The 13,100-nt window shown below is 34.4% G+C and overlaps 1 protein-coding gene across 2 annotated transcripts in view; it reads right to left on the bottom strand.

Moving 5' to 3' along the window:
* Positions 1 to 13,100, bottom strand: part of LOC131434863 (uncharacterized) — a 351,398-nt gene that overhangs the window by 24,036 nt on the left and 314,262 nt on the right. For both annotated transcript variants that reach the window (XM_058602082.1, XM_058602083.1), the window contains 5 exons: positions 9,532 to 9,632; positions 8,952 to 9,043; positions 8,610 to 8,881; positions 8,389 to 8,551; positions 8,157 to 8,251 (listed from right to left, as the gene is read on the bottom strand). In XM_058602082.1, coding sequence (XP_058458065.1) covers positions 8,157 to 8,251; positions 8,389 to 8,551; positions 8,610 to 8,881; positions 8,952 to 9,043; positions 9,532 to 9,632 — 723 coding nt within the window. The remainder of the gene's footprint in view (positions 1 to 8,156; positions 8,252 to 8,388; positions 8,552 to 8,609; positions 8,882 to 8,951; positions 9,044 to 9,531; positions 9,633 to 13,100) is intronic.

Raw genomic sequence — 13,100 nt, 5'->3', positions numbered from 1 at the left:
CGAACCAATTCCCAAATAATGTAAACTTTTTTTTACATAAAATTAAAACGATTTCCAGCTCATTGATACTCTATAGTTACCACTACCTTTTTTAGCGGGTTTGAAAAGTAGATTCCAGAAAAACGATGTTTGAGGTATTTTTGAAATTCATGGTAACGATTTTTGGTTTATTGATATTCCTTGAAAACCTTTACAATATGTGTTTTCGGGAAGGATTCGATGATTAGATACCAGAAAACAATGTATGAGGTCATTTCGAAATGCAATATGGCGACTTCCGGTTTAACGATACTCTCTGGAATCCCTTACAATAATTCCTGTAGTGGCATTGTCATCTGCTTCAATTAAATTACATCCAGAATTTCGCTTTATTCAAAATACTCCCCCCTCCCCGAACTTTGTACTGGGAACGCGCCTGTTCTTATTGCATCCAATCTGGAAATACACAAATTGGATCTTGGATGTTGGATTTTGGATCTACCTCAAACATCGTTTTTCGGTACCTTCATATCAAATCCGTTCCGAAAATAACCACATTGGAAAGGTTTTTAAGGAATATCAATTAACCGAAAGTAGCCAACTTGGATTTCTGAACAATCCCAACATATTTTAAGAATTTCAAGAATATCAATAAACCGGAAATCGCCAGCTTGGATTTGAGATCGACATCCAACAACGTTTTTCGGTACCTACACATCAAATCTGTTTCGAAAATATTTATATGGATTAGGTTTTGCAACATTAATTGTACAAACATTTTTCACGAAGGAAATTCCGAATAACGTAAACTTTATTTACGAACCAATTCCCAAAAAAAAAACGTTAACTGTTTTTCCAAGTGAATTCCAAATGATGAAAATTTTTTTAACAAGCAGGTTCGATTTACAAACCTTGCTTTAGTTCGAAAATGGAAATTTCGGTGTAGTGCTAAAAAATACCAGAAGGAAACTCATTTTTTCTTATAAATGGTTCTACCGATTTTCACAAATTAAAATTCAAACGAAAGGTCTTATTGCTCCAGATTGCTATCGAATTTTACTCGGATTCAACATCCGGTTACTGAATTACAAAATTAAGTGAATTTGAAATTTAAAAACTTAGAGCGATTTTGTAAAACACGGAACAAATTTCTTCCAAATTTGGCTAAAAAATGATTCAATTTGAAGTTGACGCTCGTTGATGCTCAGAATATGTATTGATGACTCCAGCATTAATATGAATAACGATAAGAGTTACAAATCTCCAAATGTGGGGAACGTGCCACTTGAGTCAATTAGCATTGGCTGGTCGTCAAATGGTGAGATAACTAAGTCCTCACAAGTCCCTATCTCATGCCTCCCCGAGCGTCTATGATGACATTTGGTCAATAGAACGGCGTCGACTGGGTGCTATCGCCTTCTGCGTTAGTAGCAGAATGAGAGGGTGCGAAATGGCTTGTAGGTTGAAGCCCATCCTAAAATGCAATGTTTATCATAGTATATTATAACATTTAATTCTGTTGTTTATTACATCATGTATTATTATTTTTTTTTATTATTAATATTTTTATTATTAGAAGAGCGTAACTTACACTGCGACATTAACTGTTATATTATATCATAGCATATTGTTTCATATATTTTCGTCTTACACTATTTTATGTTATTATGGTATTATACTGCATTGCATTATAACATATTATATTGTATTATATTATATTATATTTTATTATATTATATTATATTGTATTCTACTATATTATGTTATATTGTATTGCATTATGTTGTATTATATTATACTATATTATATTATATTATATTATATTATATTATATTATATTATATTATATTAGATTATAGGGTTTATTATGAGTAGTATTACGTACCTCTGCGCAAAATATAAATTTGTTTTCCTTATAAGTTATCATTTTTAAAGTAAATTTTAACTAAATATCAAGGTCGTTACAAGGTGAGCTTGGTCCTCACTGGTTCCTGTTTCATGCCTACACGTGAGTCTGTGGTGACAATTGGTCGAGGGAATGCGTTGATGGCAGAATGAGAGGATGAGAAATGACATATAGATTCAAGTAATATAATATCATAGCATATCGCAACATATCATTTTATTCATTATATTATTTATTATATATTTCATTGTACTGTATTATCATTTTCATTATTATATTTATTGTTATTATTATTAATTTGTCATCAATAATAATAACATATATTATTTTTATAGATGTGGATATTATTATTGTTATTAGAAGAGAAATATTCTACTTCCTGCAGTATTGCGAAGATAGAAGAGCATAACTGACACTCTACATTGAATGATATTTTATATATTGTTTTATGACATACTATATTATATTGTATGACATTGTATTATATTATATTAAATTGAAATATATTATATTATATTATATTATATTATATTATATTATATTATATTATATTATATTATATTATATTATATTATATTATATTATATTATATTATATTATATTATATTATATTATATTATATTATGTTGTGTTGTATTATTTTGTAATCTATTATATTATTTTATGTTAGATTAATTTCATTACACTATGTTTCATTGTATTTTTCAATATAAAACATTTTGCACGGGGGCGTAAAGGGTAGGGAGCATCAGGGCATCGGACGAATTGATGACTGGACGAGGGATTGTGGATAGCCAGCCCAAGTCACTTGAAGGAAACTTGTTTCCTTCTGAAGGTTTGAAATGAGTCTGACGCGCCCTTCTCAAACAAACCATCAGGCGGGTTCAAGCATGTATAGCGATATGCTTCATCCATGCACTGGATATTATGGTTGGAAGAGCATCTTTTATTCCCGCGGAATACGAGTAAGTAACTCTACTTACATATCCGCCCAACCCTTTTTGTTCGCTTTTTGGTAACAGCTATAGTAAGAAGGTGAATGGATGAGTCATATCGGGGCTACTGTAAGTCTACCCGCATCCACTGGCAAGTCCTTGAACTGATGGTGGCTTCACTTCACATCACATCACATCACTTGAGTCAATTATCATTGGCTTGCACAGTTGCACAGTTAGATGGTTTGAAAAGGGTTTTTTTTTTGCTGGGTGCTAAACATGAAAGGACTGGATCATATAAAAATCAATCTCGCCCGTTTGCGTATGATTTGTCTCTTTTTTGCCTTTCTCTATAGAAAGGTAATAGAATTGCTGAAAAAACGGTTTATGATCGGAGCTACGGGGACTCCTTATATGCTATTCGACTAAGATCGAAGAGATCGAAAAATGTCTGTATGTGTATATGGGTGTGTGCATTTCTCTAAGATTTTTCTCTTCGCTCAATTTTCTTGGAGATGGTGGATTGATCTCAACAAACCTAAGCTCGTTTGAAAGCCACTCATGGATTATTTCTACCACAACTAGAAGCCGAAAGGTGGCAGAGATTTTCAAACATATGAGGCTGTTGAATTTTCTAACAAATATTTCGTGTTTTTTTCGTCTATTCGTTGTGGTTCACTTCGCGATATATAGAACATCTGGATGAACTGCTCTACAATCTAATTATGTGAGCGTAGAAGATACTTCAATTCTTGACACATAACGGACCCTTTAATTTTTAGCCATATGAATTTTCCGTTAGTGAACCTAATCATAATTCATTTTGATGTCATTTTACTTTCGTCAAACATCATATTTTGAGTTTGACGAATAATATGCTTTGTTTGGATTTGGTTAGCTGGTGAAACATCACGCATAATGCAACCTAATTGAGGAAAATTTGTTTTCATACTCAGAGGCTTCGTTCAATTAGGATGATTTGATGGTTTCATTTCTGCTATGCGAAAGATACTCAAATTTAACATTTTCACCTAAGAAGTTTGGTTCATTTTAATCACGTAAGAAATTTGATTCATTTTAATCACGAAACAATCCATGATCACCAGCATTATTTTTTTTAAGCAGAGATATCTGATTGTTTGATATTTTCGAAATACTACTATTATTGCTTTTATAACTCACTCCCAGGTGTCAAATTCGACTACCACATTTGGATTTCAGTATTGAAATTTTATCAGATGGAAAATTTAATTTGTGTTTTTTGTGAGTTACATTTACAGTTTATTATAGCGACTTGTTTATAGGAAATATTAGCATTTAGTAAAGATCTAATGATGATTCGAGATAAACTTGCTAACAAGATTCTAAAAATGTTGTTGTGTGTATTGTTTAAACATCATTCTATTTAAATCAAGATATTGTGATTTTTTAAGACATGTTGAAATAAAGGTTTTTGTTTTTGAGTTCCATCGAATTGAAATACAACAGGCTCCCCCGTCGTTTTCGAATGGATTTATATATTTTGTCAATGTTTTAATAATTAGTAAATTCTGTAAAGCATACGATCCAATGGGAAATCAGATCCCGCAATTCGAGAGCTGAGCATCTCCAATAAATTGTTGATCTTTCGGTAATTAGATTCCTAGTTAAATACCTGCACCTTTAGCAAAGTACGAATAATGTAGTCAATACTCAAGTACGTCTCTTACATCAGGTATTACGTCACTACGAGTTTATGATGTTTGTGTATATCAAGGAATGCCGAAAAACGTCACTTTTTCGAATTTCAGAATCCTTTTCTCCAAATAAATCGAAGTCGGGCGAGAGATGCATCTGAGGTGGTAACCCAATTTCGATTTGATTTAAACTACAGTAGTGAGCTTTTAATACACCGTATCTTACATTTATGAACTAAACGGGGGTTCGTAAATTGAATTACTTCGTAGAAAAGCTTACGTTATTTGGAATTTACTTCGTGAAAAAAGGTTTGTGTAATGAACGTAAAAATCCCAATAATAAAAATATTTTCGGAACTGATGTGAAGAGTAGGTACAATACGAGTATTTTCGGAACGGGTTTGATGACAAAGTGCCGGAAGGCAATGTTTGAGGTCGTTCCGATATCCAAGATGGCGACGCGGTTTATCGGTATTCCTTGGAAACTCTTATAATATTGATTCGGTTATATTACTTATCCTTTTAATCTATACTTTTAGAAAACAATTAGAATTGGGTATTTTCGAAGTGAATTTGATTAGTAGGTGCTAAAATACTATGCTTGAGTTTGTTTTTAAGATCCGAGATGGCGGCTTCCGATTTATTGATAATATTTGGAAACCTTTACAAAATAGATCGAATTTGATGATTAGATGTCGGCAAAAAATGGTTGAGATCGTTCCGACTTCGTGACTTCTGGTTCATTGGAATTTCCTGCATCTATTCATCGAACTCGTTTTAAAAATAGCTTGTAAGGGCTATTAAGGAATTTCAATGAACCGGAAGTCACCATCTTGGATTCTGAATAGAGTTAAAACATTGTTTTCCGGACACTATTTGCCATACCAGTTTCAAAACTACAGTACTAGAGTATAGCAAAAATTTTCATATTTTACAAAAATCTCTTTTTACGAAATTGTCTCCTATAAATTACAGCAAGATTAATCAAAATACTACAAACTAAACATGTTTAGAGCCCATACATTTAAATACAATGCTTGAATTAAAGTTAGTGAAAATAGATTCAATTATATTTAAAAAATTTAATGAGCTCTATTTCAATGATTTTGACGGCTATTTTCGGAATTTCCTCAACCGAAAACTGGATACCGGTATAGTAAAATTGTATAGATAATATGAACTACAAACTGAAACAGTTTAAACCCAATTAAAAGGAATTTCCAAAAGCGCTAAGCGCAACTTAGAAGCTGTTTTACGATTTTCTTTACCGGTTGAAAATTTCGAAAACTTATCATCTTGTAATGTTAGAACCGAAAGTTGGACTTGGATATTTTTATGGGACTATCAGACCTGTGAATATGAATGTGATTTGATGAAAATCCGATATGAGAGCTAGAGAAATTTATTTGCAAATTAAAAAAATTTGCTACTCATCACATGGTTACTTGTGAAATAAAAACTCTTAAAATTTACATTTTTATTCTAAGCCCCCTATCTCAAGCACTAAATGTTGGATCTTAATAAAAATCGGGATATTTTTATGGTATCTGAAGACCTCTCAGTTGAATCCTAAGATAGTAAAAATCGGTTGAATCGTATTCGAAGAAAGTTACTGACATTATTTGTTTTTTCGGTGCATATCACCCTCTTATTCCGGAAACCGAATACAAATGAAATTTGGATCATTTGTATGAGCTCACAAGTCATTTGATTTGAATTTAAGTTTGTGAAGTTTGTTTCAGTCTTCTCCGAGAAAATTGAGTGATGTCATTTTTACTTTTTTGGTGAGCTCAATTCCGGAACTGGAAGTCCGATCCAAATTAAATTCAGGAACTTTGTATGAGACTCTAAGACCTTTCATTTGAATCTAAGTTTGTGAAAATCGCCATCTGCGAGAAAATTGAGTGACAATATTTGTCAAACACACACGTACCCACACTGCCATTTGATCAGTTTGTCGAACTGAATCGAATGGTATAAGACACTCGGCCCTCCTGGTTTCGGTTGAAAAATCGGGTTTCACAGTGATTGCATAGCTTTCCTATACACGGGTAAAAATCAATTAGCCAATACCATGATTTTTTAATCATGAAATCATGAACCATATCTTCTTATGAAATTTCATGAGCAAAATGATTGATATCATGAAAATTTTCATGAAAGATATGTTATTGTTCATGGTATCAATCGTTTTGATCATGAAATCATGACTTATTTTTCATGATAGACATGATTCATGATTTCATGACTTTTAATCATGGTTTCGGGAATAGATTTTTATTCGTGTATGAAAAAGGCAAAAGGTCTTGACCAAGGGTGGCAAAAACTCGCTCATAAGATTCGATTTTTTCTGTTCATCAGCTCACCTCATGATTTAGGATGCAATCCGGAAAATGATTGTAAAGATGAAAATTATCGCTGATCTAAACAAACACACTCACCTATACAGAGCAACGCTGACATCAAATTATGATGGTATTGATGATTCTCAGTTTTGATTTCATAGCATTTAACTCTTATTCCAAGTTTTAAAAAGTTAGTACTGAGTTTGGCATCACCGTACCGAGCTACATCGGTGAGTGTATGCTTAAACCTCAGAGCTGCCAACACAACCCAGATTTTTGGTTTTGTTTTTGCTGGTACTCAAAACGAACACGAGCATTGATGTACGAAAACAAATGTCGAACCGTAGCGTGATGTATACCATAAACGATTGAATTTCATGTCTCGAGCTAAACACAACTGGCTACTGAACCAAATGCGTTTTCAAGCATACGAGAACATGTCTTGAGAATTGGATAGAAATGGCATCGATTCGAACGTTGGCCGCCCATGACAACTCTGGTGGATGGGGAATACAAGCGAGACAGTGTCATAAGAATCTGATTCAATGTGTTGATGTACAAACACATCAAATCACAACCCACAAATTGTTTCTCAGTGGGTTCTAATATTTTATGTGCACTCAGCGCTCATCTGCTGATTGCTTGACACTACGATGTTGAATCGATGTTTTCTCTACACAAATGGTTATCCAGTTACTCAACTCGTTCAGCGATACTTCTGAAGCCGATTTACAGGTGAGTTGAACTCGGTGATGATGAAGTACTGAGTCTATTATTGCCAGCCCTGGTCTTGATAAATCAAGGTTTAGGTGTATATTAACAGAAATGTTGATGGATCACACCAAGCAAAAAGTTTGCCTCCAAATATTGCGGAACAATTGACACGCAATTCATACTTTTTTTCTGGAATTTAAACGTGCAACTTGCAGTTAACGTTAGTTAAATATATCGTTTATATTAGTAATAGATTTCCGAATCGGCTTTATAATTATTTCCTACTTGGATAGTACTCAAGTAGATTATTGACTAAGGATTCTACTCATATAGTGTAGTGTTAAATCGTAAAATAGTCAAGAAACGAGCTTTCCGACTTTCAGCATTAATACAGTTAATACTGTCTTGATTTTGTGTTCATTTTTTCTCGTCAGATTTTGATTAAAACGTAATGAATGAGCTATGCTTGCATACCTGATGTGAAATTCAATACACTCTTTATACAGGTACATTTATCTAGTAGGGCCGAGGCACAAAGTAGAAATTTCCCTTGTTTGGCTTTCGCCAGCACTTCAACTGAGTAAATGTTAGACCTACTTACATCTGTTACGGTTTGCAGGGCGAGGATGTAGTACACTTCCGTAGTTACCAGCTCCCATATAGCAGATTGGATTTTCTTTTCCGTTTCGCTCATTCCTGAAAGTGCGCGGTGGGCATTGCAAAGAAAATCGAATAACGGTGCATTAGAGATTGCAGTTTACAATTGAATGATTTGATTATTTTATATTTGCTATAACCACAATGACATGCACTTCCAGCACCCTTATACTCACCGTTATAGTTTACGATGTCTGTCCACGACTGAGGTAAGTTTTTAAGGCCTTCTAACGCTTCTAAATATTCGGGTTTATCAAAATTGCTGGCGGAAGACGTCAGTTTCGGAATACCCTTGTTGTAGCTGTCTAACAATTCGCAGAGTTTTGATTTTTGTGGTCCCTGTCGAGGGGGAGTATTTTCTTTATGAATTCAGTCCTAATTAGACTTCCGCAATTACCTTCGATCCGAACGATATTGTCCATTTTTGCTTCGATTGTTTGCTGGATGAGGCAGATGGTGCTTTCGGACTCTGATCGTAGGTTTCATCGGTAGAAGAGGAAGTGAACAGACGGTTTGACGTCGACCGATACCCCACGGAAGCTGCCTTTTGAAGTGTGACGTGACTGCCTGGACGACGAACTATGCTATCCTTATCGGAAACAATGAGAGTTCTTCCCGCTAGGCTCGAAATGTCGGTGTAGGCATCCAATGGCCCCATATATTGAATACCTATTTAACACGGTGAGGAACAAATACATGCATATTGGTTCGACACATTCGGAATGATTTGTTTGCTTACCCAAATCATGAGAATTAATAAATCCGTTGTCTATGATGCAGATCTGGGAAAAGTTAAGGCTTCTCTGCGACAGGGAGGAATGTAGAGCGTCTCTAATGGGGATGGATGAAATAAAATAATAATAGACTATTGCACTTCAATTGTAATAACATTAATTGTAGCGTTGGTTTGCAAGATTTCAATCTACAAGACTATCGACTTAAAATAATGGAAGTTACAGTTTTGGTTTCGTAGAAAATTATTGGTAAAGTTGAAAGCTACGTCGGAAAAGAAGAAAAATTTAAGATTGAGTTCATAATTAATTACGGCAAATCCATTTTTTTAAATAATTTATGAGCTGCTGTGAGATACACGACTTGCATTTGCTTCTGCTTTTCATTCATTCATTTATGCGACCGTTGTCTGTTATCTCTGATGGGGTTTGCCGTTAATTATGCACCCGCGGAGCACGTGTTTTGCCATTGTAATGAATTTTAACTGCAAAAGTTCACCGATTCGGATCTTTCGTTTGTACCAGCATTTTACCGAAATTTATGTCGACTTCCTGCTTCCATCTGATTACATAAATTGCCGTACTTACGCTAAGCAGACTCCTTTTGTGGCCGGTATCAAGATCTCATCCTGAAACCCATGATTGTCACCGGTTTCGAAGTACACCGAAAAGTATTCTGAGCTGGAAATCTGTTATGTGAACGTTGATGGTGGCCGTGGTCGAGTTTCATAATTCCAATCACAAACGGCATTGTTGACGAGATTTCCCATGACGAGATTCATTTTCCATCGGTTCGAGAACGGCGAGAATATATTTAATTTATTTTGCCGATTTTGCGGTAACGGGAGCAACCGTGGTGTTATGAATTGTGAACGACGCAATCGGAACAGGATATATGAAAAGAAGAAACAATAGGAACATTACGTTAGTTATATTTTATTTACAGAATTTATGTTTCGTATCACGAGTTTTATATGCCAGCATGTTTTCGGCTGGCTTGTATTTTGGTATTCAATGCACGACGTCAATTGATTCTGTGTGTTGTGCGAAACACAACATGATATTTATGTGTCTAATGAGTGTACACCGATCTGTTATTTCACGGGTAGATTTATATCACCGAGGACACAAATTTTGCAGTGGATGGTATAGTGCTTTCAATAGCTGTTAAATATGTTTAGCTAGATAATTCAACCGTATTAGTAATACTAGGAATGCTGCTAATAGTAAGAATATACAAATTTGATAAGCAATTATTCATGATTTTATTAGTGAATAACTAGCCGCACATTACCGTTCAGCTGTTATCTCAGAAGACTGTAATCGATAGCATAAATCCTCGGGGAAACGAAAATTATTACAATGATAATCTAATATGGGAACAAGTTCACTATTTTGATGACACTATTATATAAATATGAAATATTTTGGAAACGTCGTTTTGCAATGTTAGCTAGGCATATTCTAGGTTTATAAAGATGTTCAAGAAAAACGAGAAAGTTTAATTTGCTTTGCAGTCATAATAGAATAAAATGGTTTTTACTCGCAAACTTCCTTTTACGTAACAATCGGGGGTTCGTAAATTTGGAAGTTAGTTAAGTTATTTGGAACATTCAACACATATCAGTTTTCCTTATGTATAGTATTGAATATAATGCAAAGGATATTTTTTGGAACGAAAAAGATGTTCGAAGCGGCTTTAATATCCAAGTTGATGACTTCCGGCTTATCGATATCCGTTACAAACCATCACAATATGGGTAATTGAATACAATGTTCATTTGGAAGTCTAGAAATTATAGCTGGGGTTGGTTTTTTGGAAAACTTCCATTGAATCAGTACCATTTTTGGTACCATTAAAATGGTACACGCAGAAAAAAATATTTAAAAAATAAACAAACTCCGTGTAATTCTGATAAATATTTTTGTTGATATTATGACTAGGGTAACGGTACCCCTATTCATCTCAGTCATTTCATATACGAAAACCATTGGTTAGAGTGAGATCTGTTGTTTCTGTTCGATGGTTTGACATCCAAAGCAAAATTTCGCGAAGCCTAGTTTAGATACTGTATTTGATTTTATCACAATTCGTTGATTGAAAGTCCAGTAATCGGTAAAACACTGCGGCTAGAAACAATTGTTTTTTTTTTGTGTGATGGGCAGCTAATCGTTCATAATTAGAACAACGGAATTTTACCTTAGTTTCTGTTTATAATAGGGTTTTTATATCTGTTTTTTACAATAGGGATTACTCTATTGTCTGAAAGTTGTTTTGACAGTGTAAATCAACGTCTCTATTCAGTATTATTTGTCAAATCATCATTAATAGGTTAACTACAGACTACCAGGTGAGAAATGGACCGGTGAATTGGTCTCTGCGTGTGATTTGACGCCAGTCGATTATTTTTTGTGGCGATACGTGAAGTCATAAACCAGCAACGATTGATGCTTTGGAAACCAACATTCAACGTGTCGTTGCTGGAACACACCCTCAGATGCTTCAACAAGTGGTCGAAAATTGGATTTCCAGAATACTCTTTATGAACAATCATTTATTTTTTCCTTTATATTTTCTTATAGTAAAGCATCACAAAATATTCTGTGAGCATCACAGGAATATTCTGTGAAAAAAAAGAGCTCGGCACACAGGCCCAAGATTACTGCTTCGATTGACTTAAAAACTTGACAAAACATTCTTGAAATGTTTCACTGCAACAAATTATAAAATAAAAAATAAGATTTTTTGAAAATGTTAGATCCTAGGGGCTTCCTAGAATAATAAATTGTTTCCATTGATTTTATCGACAAAAAACATTAAACGCGTTTTTCTCGAAAGTATGAAAAACTCTCTTTTCCTCTCCTTTTTCCGAACGGTACCAGGAAATTGAAACGGATAAAATGGCGAACGCACTGAAATTTGAAACTGACTGTGTTTCACAGAAAAAACATGAAACGTAATTTCTATGTACTAATCGTGTTCAAACTAAATTGTCTAGATCTTGGTAAGTCGGTAGATTTATGATGTAAGCCTTAAAAGTTAAGATATTCGATGAACAAGTCAAGGTATGTCATTCCAAGCGTTGCAGTTTTCAGCAGTACTTCAATTCACAATCTGAGCACTAAATGAATTATTCTGAAAATTTCACAGAATATTCTTAAGGGCCGGGTAGGGTCTAACACTTTTGAAAAATCATTAATTATTTTCTTTATATTTTCTCATAGTAAAACATTTCAAAAATATACTATGAAATTTTCAAGCCTATCGGAGGAAAATTCAGCTAGTAATGGGCCTTTATCTATGCTTATCTCATTCTACGAAAAAGTAAGAGCTCGGCACACAGGCCCAAGATTTCTGCTTCGATTGACTTAAAAACTTGACAAAACATTCTTGAAATGTTTCACTGTAACAGATTATAAAAGAAATAATATGATTTTTTGAAAATGTTAGACCCTAGCGGCTGCCTAGAATAAAAAATTGTTTCCATTGATTTTATAGACAAAAAACTTTAAACCCGTTTTTCTCGAAAGCAGGTTTTGTCCATCGTCACTCCAAAACTACTGCACCATTTTTTTTTAATTTTTCACACATTTTCTGCATATAAAAACCAGACCCCAACGTTTCCCTTTTTTTGATTTTTGCCTTTCTCTATAGAAAGGTATTAGAATTGCTGGAAAAACCGACTTTCGAACGGAGCCTCGGAGACCCATAGTGTTATATACCATTCGACTCAGTTCGACGAGATCGGAAAATGTCTCTGTGTGCATGTGTGTGTGTGTGTGTGTGTGTGTGTGTGTGTGTGTGTGTGTGTGTGTGTGTGTGTGTGTGTGTGTGTGTGTGTGTGTGTGTGTGTGTGTGTGTGTGTGTGTGTGTGTGTGTGTGTGTGTGTGTGTGTGTGTGTGCACTTTTCGAAGATATTTGAACGCGCTCAATTTTCTTAGAGATGGCTGAACTGATTTTAACAAACTTGGGCTCGTTTGAAAGCTACTGTCGGGCCATTGATCAAGTTCGAAGATCAAATGATTGTGACTTTTGGTACCATATATATGATGGTATATGTGACGTAACCGACAAAGCTGCCAACAAAACCTATTGATGATATAGACAGGAAATATGTCTATTGTTCGGCATATTTACCGCATAACCAAGACTTCAA

Source organism: Malaya genurostris, chromosome 3, assembly GCF_030247185.1.
Source record: "Malaya genurostris strain Urasoe2022 chromosome 3, Malgen_1.1, whole genome shotgun sequence".
Lineage (NCBI taxonomy): Eukaryota > Metazoa > Arthropoda > Insecta > Diptera > Culicidae > Malaya > Malaya genurostris.
Note: the sequence above shows the minus strand (reverse complement) of the source record. Positions and strands in the feature narration are given on the sequence as shown.